Raw genomic sequence first — 20,080 nt, forward strand, 5'->3', positions numbered from 1 at the left:
GCAAGTGGTGCTGTGGATCTCAAATTGGATTGTTTATATTTCCAATGGGTTTTGGAAAAAAATTAGTATACCTTTTTGTGTTTCATCTGAGTGGAGAGTATCTGTGTAGCACAGTAAGGGATAGCCATTCCTTTGTTCCCCAAATATTTGCTGTTTTCCTATTATGTGCTAATCTGGGCTTGGAGAATGGTGCATGAGAAAGGTGCTGACTTTAAAGTTGGGAAGTGACTGGGCAGAGACACATCAATAAGGAAACAAATACTCAGACCTGATGTTTCAGAGAATGATGTTTGCTATTCGGGGAAAAAAGAAAACAGGTAACACATGCATGGAAAGGCAGGATGCTTGGTGCTAGAGTGGAGACATGAGGTGATGGTGCATCTGGAGCTTGAGAGTAGAGTGGGGAGAAATGTGCCAGCAGGCAGAGGACTGGGGTGGGTGAGAGAAGACAAAGCCCTGTACGATGGACAGGCCTAGGCGGTGGGGTCCTTGTAGGTCAAGGTGGGCAGTCTGTAGTTTTCCAGCAAGAGACATGAATGGACATCATGAAAGATGTTTGACCACATCCTGTGGTCATGGGAAGCATAGACATTGGTAGGGACGCAGGAAGTATCACTGAATTGTTTCCCTGCTGACACTGCCTCCCCGGCTAGTTTCCTCACCTGTGAAACAGGAGGGACAATAGATTCCATTTATGTCCCTCAAAGGGATATAATGGGGATTAATTACCATCCTGCCTGTAATATACTCGGACCTCTTTAGAGAAAGGCACTATATTCCATGAAAGCAAAGTCTTATTCTAATTGTATTTGTATTGATTAAATGACAATCAAAGACAATGCTTATGGGAAAAATTGCTGCATCTCTGCTTTCCACAAACGAATCCCATGTGTATAGATATAGAACATTTAAACTTACATGTAAGAGCATTGAAGTGGTCATTAACGAGCCTTCTTAGCATCTAATCAGACATTATTAATGAGATTAAAAGCTATGTTAATTAACATTCAATAGACCAGAATTTAGTTTCTGATGGCACAGATAGTTAAAGTGAGAGTTCGGGGTGCCCTTTCCATTCATAAAAGAGGGTTGACTCTCTGAACAGTTTTTTTTTTTAAATAGCTTACTAGATTACTGTGCTCCAAATTAGTCAACGACTATAATATGGAAACCACATCCTCAGCTCCCCTTGTAGGCCTTAGAAATCTATATTTCAAATATAGGTATTGTTACTGTTGAACAAAACGTATTTGTGCTAAAACTAATTTCTGTAGAATTCTAAACATTTTTTTGAGAGGGCATGGATTTCATTTTAGTAGCTAATCCTATAATACATTTTTATCTATCTAACTCATGGGGAACATAGCTGGGCTTGTTCTTCGCACACAAAATATGCTGATCTTTGACCTTATACTGGCCTGTGTTCAGCATCTCAGCATGTGTTGACATTCAGATATGAAACCAACTTTGGTTGAATTTCATATGTTTGTGCTTTGCAGAATAGTTAAAATGAATAGTGGCTAGAAAAAGATACCCACTTTAATTCTGATATTTGCATCCAGCAATCTGGTGTTTTAGAATCATTCTAACAAGGTAAGATTCTAGGAATTTTAACCTGAGGTGGTTAGTTCCAAAGGTCCAGTTTAAAAAATTGCTTCTGTAAAACTATTACATCAAAGTGGTATCCTTTTCTGTCGTTAGAAAGGGCTTATTCTTATTTTGACCCTCAAAAATACACTAAAGTTCATACTAAACTTCTTGTGTTTGCAACAAATAGACCTGTTAAAGGATAAACTCAGTATCAAGGTTTTGCAAGTATCCTAAGTAGCTATTTATACACTTCACTAATCTTTGTAATTGGCTTGTCTTTTACTGCCATTAATTAGATGATGTAGTATTCCATTAATAAGAGTGACACACCTCAGCATTTTTACCTTTAATTATAGACTTCACTAGACACTTAGGTTATTGACAAAGGAGCCTGTACTTGGCATGATGGATACACAACTCATCTTCTGCAGCTCATACATGTTTGTCGTGGAATCTGGCCCCTGGCGTGTGATAGGTCCTACACCATCTACATGATGTGTATATCTTTCCAAAGTCTGTATGCATACATGTATCTTTTTTGTTCTCTTTCAGCACCCTTATCCTTCTGAAGAACAGAAAAAGCAGTTGGCACAAGACACGGGACTCACCATCCTCCAAGTGAACAATTGGTAAGTCACTTGGCTTCAAGCATACACAGTCGACTTCCCCTCTGGCAACCTTAAGCTAATGTTGTGCATGGAGAAGATACACCCAGTTGTTGCTGTTTTTCCCCTGTGAATACAACAGTGAAAACAAACTGTTGAACGATAGGCAGGAGAGCCTTGCCACTATGGAAAAGAAAGCTCTGTACTGTACGCTCCTTCTTTCCCTGAGGAATAAGCTCCAAGCTCCCCCGTGATGCCTAAACCAAGAATAGAATGGAAGTCTATGTGTTCCCTGGGCTTCTTCCTCTACATACCTGCCTATGGTGCAGTTGAATTTATCACTTGGCATAGCAGGAGATTAGCAACAAAATTAATAATGAAGCAGAACAAAAGTCATGTGAATGTGGTCTCACGCTCTCAAAATACCTTATTTTAGGTAATAGTTTAAGACCAAGGTTGACCACAGGTAACTGAAACCCAGGTAAGGGGGAATGACTGCCTTTCTTTTCACCGCCTTTCTAAGTGGACAGATCTTAGGTATAGTAAAAGTAAGTGTCTAATTCCCATCAGCTAGGGCTAGTAAATGTTTCTCACCTTGGGGCTTTTTCCCTCTTCAAGTTAATCAATACAAAGAGTGTCATCAGCCTGTTTACTATGAAACAATAAAGTCCATCATCACCTATGAGTTGGATTTTCAACCCACTGAATAACTAAATTCAGTTAGATTTCATTAGAGCCATGGAGGGTTTCCCTTTCCTCCTACCTTCTATTTATTGAAAAGAAAAAAATATTTATGTTTCTACTTTGAAGCTATTCAAGTCCTGATATGTCTCAGGGCAATGCAGTATTATTCGCTAAATAAGTGGGTAAATTCCTGATTTGGGGGAATCAAGATTATGTACCAAGTACTAGCCCATGGTATTCAGACTTAATGTATGGCAGTGTGGCAGGAGGCTTTGAGAAAGTATGATTTATTACCCTTTGTGAATGTGCTGAAAGCCAGGTTTTATACAATCACCCAGAGCTAGAGTCATATTTGAAGGGTATGGAAATCCAATATCCTCAAAAACTAAGTGTATCTAATTAATTGTCCCAATATTTTCAGATTAGTGTTTATCATGGAGAAACCTTATCCTCTTTGAAGTAAAATCCAGAAAAGGTCCAAGCCTGGTTGGGGAAAGAAGAGAACTGGGAATGCTAGTTTGTGGACAGAAGTATTTCTTGCTGTTCAATAAGTGTCAGAGATTAATATTATAGAATCTCTGATTACATGGCCTAATCCATTTTGGTGAATAAATTTGTTCTTGATGTCCATTGCACCTACATTAACAGACCCTTCTCTGTTAGAAAGCCTGGGAGCCTTTGGGAGAGATTTCAGATATATTAAACCCCATTACAGAAAATGTAATTTCTGTCAATATAATCCCATGTATTCTTCAATTTAGTATTTTAGAGATAACAAGCTACTTACAATATATTTGCCTTTGGAGGATTAATTTACAAAGTGCACTATCTGCAAGACACAGACAGACTCACATAGGCATTGCTTGTAAGGGTTATCAATTTCTATGACCTTACTACAGCCTTGGGAGATCAATTTTTGCAGCCTTGTTTGTCAAGTGGATAGGGAACCAACTGCAGGCTTGCTCTATCTAAGTGTTACCGGGAGTTGTTGCTGCTGAGGTTTTGGCTTGGCTATTTTTATTTGTTATCAAGATCGTGGATACTATATATTTGAAGTAAGCTTTTCAAATTGTTTTACATGATTTTATGGGTTAAGCCATCAATTTTGCATGTACACCTAACTTTCCATATATTTTCAAAGTTAAACCGACGTTGAGGCAATTTTAATAAGATGGAGACTACACAAATGTATTTCCTTGGGAAATGTTCTCCTTTTGAGAGCCCACCAGGGGCGGCAGCGTGGCGCCCTCTAGTCAGGGAAGACAAAGCGCTAACTTTCAGGTGATCTATCACACCTGCCATCTCTTCCTCCAGTGTTGCTCCATCCGTAAACATTGTTACCACATAGCAAATTCCAAAACAAGTTGCTCTCTACAGGTGGCCCACCTTTTGGGCTATTGCTTGTGGGTGCCGGGCAGACAGGCATTCCTGAGACAACAGGCCCGGTATAGGCACCTTCCTGGATCCTGGGCACAGCCAGTCACTGTAAAACACTTGCCAGGTTTAGCAATTAGAAGGGAAAACCAAGGACCTTCTAAAAAAAGCTTTAATACGTAGCATGAAATACTGTCCCGAAGCAAGCTTTTTCTTCAGCTTTTTTGACACTGATATTCAACTTTGCAGTGGTTTAAAAACTTAAAATCCCTTTTTACTTAGTTATGTGAATCATAAACACAATTTCGGTCCCAACTGGCACTGGGTAGTGTGAGTTCTCCTACTTCTAAAAGAAATTAGAAATGACTTTTATTTGCAGCTCTTTGCTTTGCATTTGGCAACTGTTTCAACTCTGGCAATTCTGTGGAAGAGAATTTCCCTCAAGTGACTAAAAGTTGTGAGAAAGATGGTTTCTCTTAAATTTGATGAATAACAACATTCTTCCTATTTGATTTGAGATTTATCCATTTATTAATTTCACACACATGTTTTTTCTTTTAGGGAACTGATAGTAGAACTTGTTCTCTTTAGGCTTTAAGTAGGAAATATGATACAAAAATGGGGAAATGCAGACAGTACTGTATCGAAAACAAAGATGTCAGGGAATCTTGAACTGTGACATACTTGAAGACTGAACCATAACCACAAAGTGGTTTCCATCTTACCTTATCATAATAAAAAAATTACACAAAGCTTCTTTTTTTTTTTTTGAGCACTTGTAAACATTTGTTCTGTACGGAACACCAGCCCAAGTTACTTCCTCCTGAAAATAACAGTTAAAAAACCTTTATTAGTATTTTAGCATTTCCCCTTCACTTAATTTAGCCACAGCTCTTAAAAAGTTGTGTCTTACTTCTTGGGTTTCTTAAAACTTGTTAACACACATGTACATTTTGTATGAACTATGAGTCATTGCTGAAGAGATTTAATAAAATGCTGAAGGGCAGGTTGGGTGCAGATCAGTCATAATTATTGGCAGCAACATAATGTCTCAAAATACACAGTATGTAAGTGAAAAATATAAACTCATGTCTCGTTGTTAGCTTTTCATAGAAACCTGGCCAATGCAGCTGTAAGTTAGGTTTTGACTGAAAAATGAGACAAGAAAATTTTGGTGCATTGTAATGCTTGTTTATTTTTTAAATTAAATTATTTTTATTGAGGTACCATTGTTTTGTAGCACTATATATAGAGAGAAGTAGAAGTACAGATATATATAGTTTTTTATTTGATTAACTCTTTAAATACAGGATGCAGTGACTTATAGGCAAACTTTATTATTCCAGTCATAACTGAACAGTTTAACATGATTCCAAAGAACAATCTTATTTTCAGTATCTACCCACCTCTACATAGTCACATCTATGAAATCCATTACATACATACTAGTTCTTATCAACTCAGGATTTTCAACAACTCCAGAATTAGGATTTTATGTTCTCACATACTTCCAAGTTAGATTTGTTTGGGGGTATAAATTCACATATTTTCTAGTGTATGTTATCACAACATGCCAACCACCAGGGGCCTGTATTCCTCTATTCTCGCCTTTCATCAGTTAATGGATCCTTCATTAATAGAAATAAGTGATATATACTATTCCCCTCCACCTGTAACAAAAGACAAAGCAGATGGGATTTAGGGAAGGGATAACAATGAGGAATTTAAGTGCAAAACAGCTAGATAGATTTGATTAAGAGGACATTTGTATTAAAATAAATATCTATTGTAACCGTGTTTGGTCTGAATGTACAAATGAAAATTGAGAGGAGGAATCTTAAAGTAGTTGGTATTAGTACTTTAGGAACTGGGCCCTGAGATGGAATGATAAGTTTATTAAGTGAGACAAAACCAAGTAAATAACCTTGAGAATTGAGGCAATTATGCAAATAGTTTGGGTTATAATATTTCTACCCAAATTATCAAGGTATTTGAGGTAACTATATATTTTTAAAAATCAACTTGTAGAGTTCATTGCCAGCTGACTGAATATTTCAATCTGACATGCTGACAATACTAATTTTTGAAATATTTATGTGCTATAAATATGTATTCTTTTTCCTTTCCTCCCTCCCAAGTAGAGCTTAGTTTAAAAGTGATAGATAATAACACTGGGAATCACTTTTTTTTTAAGCTGTTGTAGTTGTGACAAATACATCAGAAGTGAAAACATATTACTAGTATGTTGAGTGATTTAGTCATTTAAGTAGAAACTTCTTAAATTTTGATATGAGATCATTTTCTGGGTCTCTAAATATCTAGGTAGAACTTCAAAGAAAATACATACACACACACACATTCACATACAAAGCCAATAGTTAGTTCTTTTTCTCTCCTGAGTAAACCAAACTTTTTTGTTTTCTGTTGAAAATGTAAGTGTCCAATAAGAGCCAGCATATGGTCAGTGGCATTGTTGCAGACCTGGGAAGTCCTGTGGTGAAATCTTGGGCCTGCAGTTGTGTCTTGCTTATGGGATGCTTTAGAGCAGCAGCAGAGTTACAGCCTAGGGTAGACTAGATACATTTTGCAGTTTCTTCACTTACTACTTCTCATCCTAGCCCTTCCCCAGTAAGACCTAAAAGACCTAATGTTAAGTGATTATCCTTTTATGCCCCAATAAGGCAATATGGGTTTTAGATACAAAATATATAGTGTATGTGAAATACAGTATTATGTGGAGAGAAAAATTGCTCTCCATCAGTAGGAACATAAAAATCCTGGGAGCATCCTAACACCAGAGGTGACACTTAACTGAATTTAGCAGCTCTACAGTTCTCAGGTTTACTACACATTCCAGATTTTCCTAGTCTTATGTGTAGCCTGCAAAGCATTCAGGCATCACTTCCCATTTATCGCTTCCCATTTAGTAGTGGGGGGAAAGTATGTTATCCTTAGAGATTTATGCCACTGGCAGGTAAAAATGTAAACTTATTTTTAAAAAATAGGATCTCCCTTGTTACAATAAACAGATTCAACTGTTAAAGGTCAAGTTTCTTTCTGAATTATGGTAATAAAATAGCAAATACTTATATAAGTAATCAAAGATTCTATAAATATAGGTACCTGTGTAGATGTAAATGTTAAAACATTCACAAATTATCCTTTCAACTTCTGTGATCTAAAAATCAATAGGGGGTCAGAGGGTTTCATAGAATTGCTCTGCTTTTTCTTCCAACATAATTTAATAATACATTTTACAGATGTTGTTTAAACATTAGGCACAGATTGTTTTGTCAATAAAGCTAAACAGAGACATGACACAAAAGCAAGGAAAACAGATGTAAAAAAAAAAAAAGTGCACCATGCAAGAGGTACCAGGTCATTTGTTTGCTATTCAACTACAGAATGAAAGTGCAAGGTGTATGTATAGTGATTTTCCTTGCCTAAGAATCACCTAGGGATGGAACAACTTCACGCGCAAAAGGTAATTTTATTAAGCAGGTGGTTTAATTTTTCCCTTGAGAATTTAAATGTAACCTCTGTTTAAGGTAGACTTCCTAATTGATCAGTGGAGTAACAGGTGCAGTAATTTTAAAAGAAGGAGAAATAGAAATAGAATAACTCTCCAGCATGCCTCAGAAGGGGTTGTTGTTCTCTAAGCCACGGTTAATTGCTATGATTTTCACCTTGAGTGTCAATTCTAATAATGTTACCTTTACAGGCGCTTACTCTGGGTTTAGATTATAGCAATCAGCAATACTCACTAGATAAAATACTGTCTAGTTGCTCATAAGAAAATATTGAAATCAGTCAAAAAATGTTTAGCTTGCATATTGCCTGCGACAGAGCTGGCGAGGTGCCAGCCAGGCAGGGTATTATTAGGAAAGCTGAGCAAATAGCTCGCAGGGAAAAGAGCTGTGAATTTAGAAACCTTCAGGTATTGTCATGTCAGGGAGTCTTAGGAGTTCAACAGAGACACTGCTTTTGTCTGCAGATTTAAAAATTTTCCAGCAAACAAGCCTTTTTGAAAATGACTCTGCAGTCTGCTCTGTATACTTTCTTCTTAGTTTTAGACCATAAGTGTACTCAGAGCTTTATACCCCTGCTGTTAAATCATATGGTTAATGCAGGCAATGTAGGAAAAACACTTAGGAAGCGGTACTCGTTGGCCCACTGTGTGGGATAGAAAAGGTGTATGTACACCATTGTTGTTTTTTAAGATTTATTTATTTATGCATGCAAGAACTGGGGTACAGGCCAGAGGGGCAAAGGGTGAGAGAGTTCACCAGAGAGAGTGGGGAGCAGAATAGGCTGATCAACTGAAATACACTGCTGAGGGGAGCAGCGGTGAGACAGACAGGAGAGGTCTGCTGAGCCATGTGGGTCACTTCCCTGGTTGAGAATGGAACTTGTGCTGCAGTGACTTTGGATAGCTTCATTGTTGTGCTTTAACCAGTTGTGCCACCAGTAGGGGCTCAAAGGCATTCTCTTTTGACCACTGACCTGCATCTGTGTGAGAAGAGAAAGAGAAAAGGTGTGATGTGTAGGAAGGCAGGTTTTGAAGTCCACATAGTGGTTTGTGTAACTGCTGTTTCTTCTCACAGAGTTTCTGAGCTTCTTAGGACAAGGATGCAATGCCTGAGGTTGAAAGTCAGTGTAACCTGCACAAGTACCACATAGGGTGGGTGTTCACGAGCGGTCCAGAGCTGAGTGAACAGGGAGAGACTATTCATTGTGTACTCAATGTTCCTGAAGATCTGTGATCCCTTTCAAGACAGTGCAACTGGTGACTGGTTGACTGGCTGAATGTCGTGTGAGGGTCAGCAGGATTTGTTGAAAGTCCCAATTAATCCAGAAATGTTGTTTTTATTGTCTCAGCACACTTATCTGGTCAGAGAATGGAAAGAACGCCCTATGTGTCATACCACCTGGCAAAGCAGGTGACTCCCTTGAGCTTGTGGAGAGTATGAGAAGTGAGGGGGCTGAAAGGCATTATGGTCAAGGGGGAAGAGCCTCAGCTCCACAGGTGGCTAAGGAACACCCCAAACTCCTGTCAACCTCATGACAACATAGAGTTTACTCTGGGCAAGATACTCTGGGGGAGAGCTACACAAGGGAAATATTTCGTATGTCCTACCAGCTCCTCACCAATGAGGTATGTGTCCTTACTGAAGTCGTCTCTTTATCTCGATGGACAAAGCATTAAGTAGTCAAGAGAGGGGGCCCTCCCTGGTGGCGCAACAGGTTAAAGCACAGCACTGAGAAGCAAAAGCCACTTCCACACGAGTTTGATTCCCACCTGCCCCGTAGGTGACCACATGGTGCGGCAGACCTCTCCTGACCCGCCCGCTGCTCCCCTCAGCAGTGTACTTCATTCATCTGCCTGTTCTGCTCCCTGCTCTGTTGCTGCTGAATCCTCTCACTGCCCTTGAACGTCTGGCCTGTACCCCAGTTCTGGATGCACACATAAATAAAATCTTAAAATAATTAGTCAGGAGAACTAGCTAGTGGAACACTAAACCGCTTCCAATTCCAATATTCTAGACTATATAATACTGTGAACAACTCTGACTCCAGCTTTACACTAGGAGTGGGGAAAAAAATAGTAGGTCCTTTGATAAAGAGATACACAGGAAAATTAATTAAAAGTTGTTACTTTTCTTCATCTTAAGCAAAACAAGCACTGTAAAATAAAAAACAAGATGAAATTAAACATTATCGCAAGACATGAAAAACATGTGTGCTGTCATTTTAGCATTCATAATAAAGATAAATCAGTTGTTTTTAGCAGTGCGCTGAGTCTGTGAAGGGCATGACAGATAATAGGCTTGAAATTTCTGAAGTTATTGTACAGCAAAATTTGTTTTTTCCTCAGGCGTTCAATCTTTTTCTCTAGTAATTTTGTACATGACAAACTTTTTAGTGGGTGCATTAATAATCTATAAGTAATGGGTTGTCAGGTGTCAGTTAGATAAGATTAAAAGACTGTTTAAGCATTATCCATTTGCTTCTTTGCATGAGTTTTATAGGTCAGGAGAAATAACTTTTTGAATTGTGGTTGTGTGTGCACGTTGCTCTTCCCCTCCCCTCTTTCTCATCTGGCTCCACTCCAGGGATACGTGGAAGAATTGTATTACATTACATAAATCCTGCATGTAGGAGCAGATTTGAAACTCACACAGTGTGAATCAAGGGGACAAATGTCTCAGCGTCTTCTGTAAACTTATTTTACTTTTCAAAACGTTACTCTTTTTCTTCTCAAAGGAAACTTTGTAAAGGGAAACAGCTCAGCTGAGAGGGACATTGAAGCTATAGACACTAGTAGTTTCCTAGTGAGTCAGGTTTAGGTCTATTCTTGTCAAATCTGTCTTAAGTGTGTTTACATACAGTTTGCCTTTCTGGTATTTTCTGCTTGCACAGACCTGATCTCCACCTATTTTGTGTCAACAGTTGCTGAGGCTGGTGTTGGGTGATTAACCATGGAGCACTGAAAATCTGAGCCGTGCCCACAGAGACTCTCTCTCCTCTCACTTACATCATCATCTTGCTTCAGGCTGCGCCTACATTAAACAAACAGCATTTCTGAGTGGTTAAAAAGTCAGCCTGAAATATTAAAAACTGGGGCAAATGTTGCCTCCTTGTTGAATAAAACAATTTTCTCAAAAAATGGAGCAGAGCCAGAAGCGTGGGGGAAGGAAATGTTTCTGAGGGCAAACGTCTTGGATCTGGTCTGTGTTGCTCCGCTGTGTGAATGCCTAGAACTTTGGGTAGATGCATAGGTTCGGGTTGTCCTCTTTTAATTTTTAAGGGAGACTAGAACACTGAAAAAGAAACAAGTCCTTCATCAGCATGGATGCTTGTAACTGGCAAATACTGGGCTCTCCTGATCAATGCCTGATGTTTTTCTATTTTATTTCCATTCTTAGGAGACTTTCAAGTCAGATCTACTAATATTGCAAATAACTCTTTGGGTCTCTTGACTCCTGAGCAATAACAAATAAACAAAAACACCTTAATCTGTTTCCATCCGTGGGTGTTTGTGTTTCCTTTATACCACTTAACCAATGTGATTAAAGGACCCAGTGCTTCAAAAGATTAAATCCCATCACTGAAGAAGGGAAAAAAATATTTCCTTTCTCAAGCACATTAACTCTTTATGGTTCATGGGGCTTATTGGTCCTGGATTCTACATGTAATTTAGCTCAAAAATAAATTTCCTATCTCTGGAGAGTTCTGACATAATACTGATTTTGCAAGTTAAATGTGCTATACATACATACATATATATATATATATACGTAATTAACATAATGTATAAAATTATTACATATAAATACTTAAGTTTCTGGCATTTTCTATGTTAAGAAGCTGGTTTGAATGTAAACCAGTAATTTTAAGGGGTTTTGTCCATTTGAAAGGTTTTGCTGGCCTATATCCCTAGAACATCTGCTATGGTTGACTTTATTTGATCCCTCGTTTGGGTCAGAGTTCAGATGTATTTGGAAAGGGCAGGGAGTTGGGGATGTTGAAAAGCTAATGGAAAGAATTGTATGTATCTAAAGATGTCAGATCTCAGCCCCCACAGCTGGTCACCTGGCAGTACTGTTTACAGAAAGGAAAGTACAATAGGTTATGGCAGGGATTCCCAGTCTCTGGGCCAAGTCAAGGCTGGGAGGGAGTAAGGGGGGTAAGGAGGGAGACAGTGCAGAAAAGGTACATCAGAAACATTCTGAGTGAAGTTAGTATTTAAAGTCTATCAATTAAACTTTGGTTTTAACCATGTTATTTCGTTTGCAATGTCAAATAACAAAAGAATATGAGAGTTTGAAGATTTAACTTCCATACTGTGCAGTTCCTTCATTTATATCATTCACTGGTTTTGGTGGGGGGGGGGCGGATATTCACAGATGTGTGCAATTATCCTTATAGTCAATCTTGAAACTTTTCATCGTCTCAGAAAGTAGCTGTCATCCCTTCCTATTCTTCTACCCTCCACTTAACCTGGTAACCTTCTATCTCTTCAGGCTCGCCTATCCTGGCAGCCCTATAAATGTGGACATGTCATATAGCATAGGTCTTTGTGACTGACTTCCTTTGCTTAGTTTCGAGTTCTGCCAAGTTGTACCATGTAGCATTATGCTTCATCCCTCTATGGCTAACATTCCATTGTAGGGAGCTTCTGCTTTTTTTTATCCATTCATCAACTGATGAACGTTTAGATTGTTTTTACCTTTTGTGGCTGGAAGAATTTAAATACAGGTTTTTGGGCCATTAAGTATTTTTGAGATTCCTCACGAAAATATCCCAACAACCCTATCTTGGGTTTTACAAGTTACAAAGCACTTTTCATAAATAATAGCTCCCTTCATCATCACAATTCCAGCTCCGAGTGAGGGTATGAATTCAGAGCCAGTAAGTGGTCATTTTCCTTTTCAGTTTCCATACCACTGGTAACTGGACACCGCTCCAGCTCTCTCTGCCCTGGGCCAGTATTTTGTCTGTGATAGTTATGGGTGAGGTTGGTCAAAGAAAGGAATGACTACTCAGAAGTGAAAGGTGCAGCCTCCAGACTTCCCCCTCTATGATAGATAAACATTCTTCCAAGATTTGAGGGAGTCTGAAAAGGGTCATTTTGTCATTTTATTTTCCTCATTTGAAAGCTTGGTCAGTTGTCTTGGTTGTTAGATTTTTGAATGTAACTGTCTACAGATTAGGGTCTATACATTAGCCAGAGTTAGGGTTCAAGCTTTACTGGTTGAAACAGAAGTTACAGTGAACATTCTAAGGAATAGTACAGGCCTGCTGTCAAATTAAACCAGCTTCGTATGTGATTCCACAGACATTCTGGGACCAAGTGAAAGCAGAAAGCAGGCGAAGGTTTGAGATAGCCTCCCTTGGCATGATTGGAGACTCCAGGCCTGGGAAGGTTCTGGTTAGTGAAGGAAGGATTGAGGAGCTGGCGGAACTGAAGGAGAGATCCTAGAGAAAGAAAGAATTCAGAGCTTCTGGCCTGGAGCTGGGATTCTCTAACACTTCTTCATGTGTGCTGGCTGGTCACCATTTGAACACAAGAGAGTTTCAGCCTTCTTGTGACGTACTGTTTGGGGGAGAAGTGCATATTTGATCACTAGGGTGACCATACACCCCGTTATCTGTGGCACCCATAGTTTATGCCTATTGCCTAACATAGTTATCAGTAGTCTCCTTTTACTCTCAAGATATCCCAGCTTAGATGACAGATTATCTAATCATCCATTTGTAATGGAGATTGGTCAAAATTAAGATTTATTATTTATATTTATTTACTTATATAAATATATTTATCATATAGTGTTTAGGGGTATTTAGTTATTTGTAATTTTGTTGACTTTTTTGAGAAGTAGAGTTTATTTGAAAAATAGTCAGCTTAGACCTAAAAAGACATTTTTCTTTGACGATATTATTATTGTTTTTTTAACTACTTACTATAGAGATTTTGTTGTATTATCCTAACCTATTTGACTGCCTATACATTGTGCTAACAATAATTTAAATTCCATATGCTTTAAGCAAGACTGTGTTTTTCTTAAATTTATAAAGTTATATAAACTAAATTTGGCAAATTATCACATTTAAATAAACATCTTGTAAATGCCGTTTTGTTACCTATGCTTCACATGAATACTTGTCCATGATACTTAAAATATTTTTATGTTAATAGATATTTATTTTAAGGTGTTACTTATGTAAGGTTTAATGCAATACCCCCACAATTCATTTCTCTGAGTCTGGATCTTTAGTGATCTGGAAGGTAGCAGGCAGGCAGTAGTAAAAGTAGGGTGATACCTCCCCCAACCCCAAATAAGGTAGGCACTTTTGCTTTGAATTCAGGTGAAAGTAGAGGGCTTAGCAAGCTTATATTTCTTTTAGAATAAAACAAGTCATTTTACAGTTTGCTCTCAAGGGAATCTTTCTATAATATAAACCTAGTGGTGAAGTATTTAAAATTTATTTCAACCTCTGAAGTCCAAAACAAAGCATGGGTTTTGTTATTATTTTACGTTATAATTTTCAACTAACTAGTTTTTTTTTTCCTCCAGCTGCTTTAAAGGAAATTTTATATGTAGTGAAATTCTTCAGTTGTCTTAGACAGCTTCAGTTCTTTCTAGAGTAATTTGACAAATATGCCCATCACTGCTAGAGAAGGGGAAACTTCTCAGACTGTTGATTGATGATCTTGTGATTTGGGCAAATTCCAATATTATGTTTCTAGAGTAAATGAAGAACAGAGCGTGTGCTCCCTTCTCCCCTCCTGTCCATTCACCTCCTCCACCCCCAGACACACAGATGATGTATTGCAGTCCTGGAACTGTCAGATCCTGGAGGAGGTTGAGAAACTAGAAAAAGGTGCCAAAAACATGATTTCATAAAGTTTGATTTGAGATTGAGTCAACTTTCTTGAGCATCTTAAAATCATGTTTCACAAAATTTTGTTTCACAAACAAAGGGAGTGGAGAAGGCTTGGACTATGGTGATATAGCCAGATATGGGTCATTAAGTCCAATGAGTAAATGTAGATATAAAAAGAAAAATTCCAGCAAAAAATTTTGAGCTTGATTTTTTTTTTGTACAAAGCAGCAGAACTATTTGGAAGATAGCTAGAAATCTTTCCCTAAAGGGTTTGTTTATAAAACATGCCTTAAAGTTATTAAGAAGTGCTGACTTTTAAAAATGTCATATATATAGTTTTATTGAAATGACTGTGATAAAGTTGAAAGAAATGCTACATCAAGGAAACTCATGGAATGGAAAAATGACAAAATCTTAGAATCCAGCAACTCTCTTCCAATGTGTCATTTTATATTTGACAATTTTTCACAAAGCTTAATTCTATAAAAATATTTCTAGAAATTACCTATTATGAATTTTACATCAGTTAAGCATTATATTTGCACATTGTTTTTTTACTGAATAAAGAATAGGACATGCAGAAATCACAAGTACTAACACTTAAAAACCCCATGGTATTGTTTTTGATTGCTATTTAAGTGTGCTTGTAGGCATTCCTAATATACATCAATATTGGCCAAAGATATTATTAATACCTTCTTTAGGTAGTATAGATATAGAAGGTCTTTGCTCTTTAAGAAATCTGATGTATTCTGTCTTTAAGAAATCTTTTCCTAAAATTTGATAATTGGAGCTTCTTGGGCATGGGTGTGTGGGGGCATTGTAAAATGGAAATTCTTCATATTTGACTTGCTCTGACTATCTACTTATGCCTAATTGGCAAGAAGCACTATCGGGATGTAAGTGAGTCATGTCATTCCTCACAAACAACAGCATCCTGGTTTAATGTGACGTTCTGAGTGCCCTTTGCATACTAAATAAGGAAATATGGGGTCCCCTTAATTCAATGAGTCAGTAGTGTGATACGTGGGCTCCCTTTAGTTCAGTGAGTCAGTAGTATGACACACACTGGAGGAATAGAATTGATTGAGTAAAGGTGAAAATAACATTTCTGAAAATGGCAAGTCATTTTCTTTTCTGCTTTTGTTGGTGTTACCATGCAAGGACAGAGGGCATAAGGGTAGGAAAGGGGCAAAGCTTTGTAGAAACACTGCCTGTGGAACTAGGGAAGTGTGGCTTGTGCGCTGCCTTTATGGATGCCCACTATGATCTTTGCAATCCTTTTGGTTCTCACTAAGAGGAAACTAAACTTAGCAATCCAGTTTTGTGGGAAGTAAGCAGGGCAAGGAGTGAGGATAAACTAGAGGACAAAGGTCAACTTTACAAAGCTGTTCTACCAGATCTTGCTCAGAAAACTATTCAGAAAACTATGCAGTATCCAAAGACAGAGACTGAAAAGAGATAGGTGGCACTAGCAAGAATGAAAAAAATTAAAAAGTCTACTGATAAATAAACATCCCAGGGGACAAAGAAAAGAAAGAGCAAAGCAAAACTCCCTGTTTTCATCTCCCATTCTCCTGTTTAACTCCAATTTGTTTAAATGCTAATAGTAAAATTCAAATGTGAGGTCAGCCCATCTGAGATTATGTTAAGATTTTGCTCCCTTTTCAGTATTTCTCTACTCTTATTAGGGCTTGAATCCTATACAAATAAATACATAAAAACAAATAAATCTCCACTGAGTTGATTATCTTGTTGGCTTTGAAAAATTTCTTGTTTTGAGAAAGGAGATTGTTCACAGGCAGAAGTTGGAATCACTGATTTTATGAAAAAAGGAAATATGAAAATTATTTCCCAAATTCAGACTTCCTCCTCTACAGGACATCAATTCTCTGAAACTGCTTCACAAAAGAAGATTGTGTTTTCAAAACAAAATGGCACATATGTGTGTATGTGTGTTTACATGTATATGTCATGGTGTTCAGAATGTAACATGGAAAGGCAAACAAGATAGTTCCCAACATTAATTACACTTAACTAAAAGATTTACCATTTTAAATGCCCAATTTAGCAAATAGGAGCTACATTCTATTAAACCAAGGTATGGAACTAAAGCAAGAAAAATCATCCTGTTTCCCTATGTCCTTCACATTGCATATGTAAGTTTTGAGTGTCATACATTTTAAAGTTTCCCTTGTATCTTTGGACAAAGTTTTAAAAGAAGTGTACTTAACAATAGAAAATTGTGTATAATTTGTGGGCATACTTGATATTTTTTCTAGTTGTTGGAGAATGTATTTTTAATTGTAGATTCACAATTGGAATGTTTCCTTCTCTTTAAAAATGTGGTTTCTTCTTATGTCCAGGTTTAATATGCATTTATGTATTTGACTAAAGACACACAGACTAATGATTTTATTGATGCTTCCTGACATAACAGTACTGTAAGTAGAGAATATGTTCATGTGAGTTCATACACAATTGAAAGGTCTTTTGGGTTCAGAGTTTAGAAAATTCTTGATAATTTAGAATGTACCACAATGGAAAGTAAAGCTTTCAGTCACAAAAGCAGGGAGGATGAGACACAAGGTCAAAGGGCGTTCTAGAAACAAACAGCTGGACCAGTTTATTTAAACAGATACAGGGATGGAGGAACTGACCTCTGTTTGACTTATGGTGGGAGGAGCAAGAATGTCATTTTATTACTTTGCCCAGAAGGAAAATGTTTTTGTATCTGAATTCACCCCAAAGCCATCTAAACACATGGCTTTGCTGTATGTAGCATAATTCCAAAGAGCGTACATTTAAGAGAGCCAAAGATAATGATAAACCACACTAGAGAGTTTAGATGGCCTGGACATTAAACACTAACTATGTAGATGGTTTTCAGTTTGGAAGGTGATATTATTTTAAAAAATATAATCTTGCTGTTTACCTAGTTGCTTTTGTTTTAAGATGTCCCTTTGATAATAGAAGATAGATAAAAGGTATCCTCTCAGATAATTTCTGTTATTTTATTTATACATATATAGGTAATTTATACATATATATATATATAAGCATCATTTTTTTCTTTCTTTCTTTTTTTTTAACAATGTTTGCTTTCTCCTCTCAAGTGTAGTCCCATAGAATTCCAACCACCAATTCACCAATTTACCTGTGCTGCACCATAACCATAGTCTCTTATGCTCTTCCTTCCCTCATTTTGATCCCTCTCCCTTCCTTTCCCAAGAAGGTTGGCTCTGATTTATAGTTGTCTGTTTATTTATTTATTTATTTTTGTGTGGTGTGTTTCTCATTTCTGTTTTTTTTTTTTTTCCTCATCCCTTACTTGGTTCCCCTATATTCCTCCTATAGATGAAATATTTTTCTTTTCCTTTCTGGCTTATTGCACTGAGCTCCATCCATGTTGCTGTGAATGGCATGAGTTTATCTTTTTTGATTGCTGAATAGTACTCCATTGTGTATATATACTACATCTTCTTGATCCAGTTGTCTATTTTTCCCCAGATAAAAATATTGTTTTTTTCATAAGAATAGAAATTATGATTCAGTAACATTTTGAGAGTTTACTGTATCTTATATATATTGGTAATAGTCATTAAATTGAAAAAAGCTTGTTAATATTTTTGAAAGTGTGAAGTTCCAAGTGTAACTACTAATACGGTCAAAACCTAGATGCTCTTAGGTTTTCAGTGCCCTTTAACTTTATTTAATGAAAGGATTCTCATCTTTATATCTGTATATTCTATAGGAAACCTACAACTGTATTGTCAATAACAACAAATGGTTATTTTCACCAAAATGACCCAAATACCACTGAGTAACTGTCCATTGGCTAAGAGACTGTGATGATGAACTGACTCTCCACATGGGGACCAAAGCAGACTGGGAGTAACTGTATTTAGTGTTTCACTGAAGACCTTCCAGAGACACAGCTGATCCTCAGCACAATGATCAGCATAGCCCAAGTGATGAGGAGACTCAAAATTAAAAAGAATTCAAATGGTAGAGAGAACTTGTTAAGAACTGTGGGGCTATCGTTTCAATATTTGAAAGGCTTCCTTGAGGAAGTGAGGTTAGCTTTGTTTGAATTACTACAAGGAATTGTACTAGAGAAAGATTTTTTTTTTTTAAAGATTTATTTATTTATTTACACAGAACTGGGGTACAGGCCAGAGATGCGGAGGGTGAGAGGATTCACCAGGGACAGAGTGGGGAGCAGAACAGGCAGATCGACGAAGAACACTGCTGAGGGGAGCAGCGGGCGGGTCAGGAGAGGTCTGCCGCGCCATGTGGTCACCTCCGGGGCAGGCGGGAATCGAACTCATGAGGAAGTGGCTTTAGCTTCTCAGTGCAGTGCTTTAACCCGCTGCGCCACCAGGGAGGGCCAGAGAAAGATTTTTAAGTCAAGTCAAGCAGAACCCTCTAGCAGTTTGCCTAGTCTACAGATGGAGTGCACTTGCAGGTAAGGTGACTAGTACTAAGTAGGAGTCAGTCTGGCAGAGGCTACCCAGGTACATAGAGGACAGGAATGGGGAGGGGGAATAGCAGAAGGCGAGTTATATGATACCTTGGGATTAATAGTCATAAACTCAAACTTAAGCAACTTTTTAGGAAACAGTCTTTGGAAACCGAACATATGAATGGAGTGTGAAGGAAATAAGCCTTGAGCATAGATAAGTCAAATTACTAAATTTTCTTATGTGTAACCTTTGTGTATTTATGGATGTATACTCCTCAAAATATAGTCCTCAGAATCTCAGGCCCACAAAAGTTACAGTTATGCTATTCCTGGACTCAACAGTAGGGTTTTGTCTCTGGTTTTGGACTGAAAAATCAGTTAAAGTTTGGGTATCTATTTATTCTGGAATATTCTAGTTGGGTGGCACAGTAGCAGCCATGCTCCAACCAGGATGTTAAAGGGGAGGGTGCTTGCTGACAGCTGTGTGTCACTCAGCAAAGTATTAACATCTCTTGGGTAACATGTGGCCTCCAGTAAATCACTTAATGTCTTTGAGTCTTATTCATGAAAAGGCAATCTTCCTACTTTTAGATAAATAGAATAAGTCAAAACTATAAAAGATTATGCTTTTAAAAGCTCTAAAGTTATCAGAGTGACTTCCATCTAGCAGTTTGCACATTCTGAATAGTCACAGGAAAGAGATGTTTTTGCACTCCTACCTATGTTAGTTACTATGAAAATTACTTTTGGTATATGCAGAATATTAATATTAAATAATTTTCTGATTGGTCATGCAGTGAAGGCAGCTAATGAAAAGGCAGATTTTTTTTTCATTTTAATTGGTTATTTCACATGGTGTTTGTGCTACACCTGTGCTTATAATGAGAATGGAGAATTAATCTAACCTTCTGCTCACATGATTCCAATTTTCATGGTTTATACAAGATAATGATAACCTGATTTGCAACACAAT

At 37.5% G+C, this 20,080-nt stretch overlaps 1 protein-coding gene across 2 annotated transcripts in view; it reads left to right on the top strand.

The window, feature by feature from the left end:
- Positions 1–20,080, top strand: part of MEIS1 (Meis homeobox 1) — a 130,951-nt gene that overhangs the window by 104,875 nt on the left and 5,996 nt on the right. For both annotated transcript variants that reach the window (XM_004691462.2, XM_004691463.2), the window contains exon 9: positions 2,143–2,219. In XM_004691462.2, the coding sequence (XP_004691519.1) occupies positions 2,143–2,219 (77 nt within the window). The remainder of the gene's footprint in view (positions 1–2,142; positions 2,220–20,080) is intronic.

Source organism: Condylura cristata, unplaced genomic scaffold (genome assembly GCF_000260355.1).
Source record: "Condylura cristata isolate star-nosed mole 26May11 unplaced genomic scaffold, ConCri1.0 scaffold00031, whole genome shotgun sequence".
NCBI classification, from domain to species: Eukaryota; Metazoa; Chordata; class Mammalia; order Eulipotyphla; family Talpidae; genus Condylura; species Condylura cristata.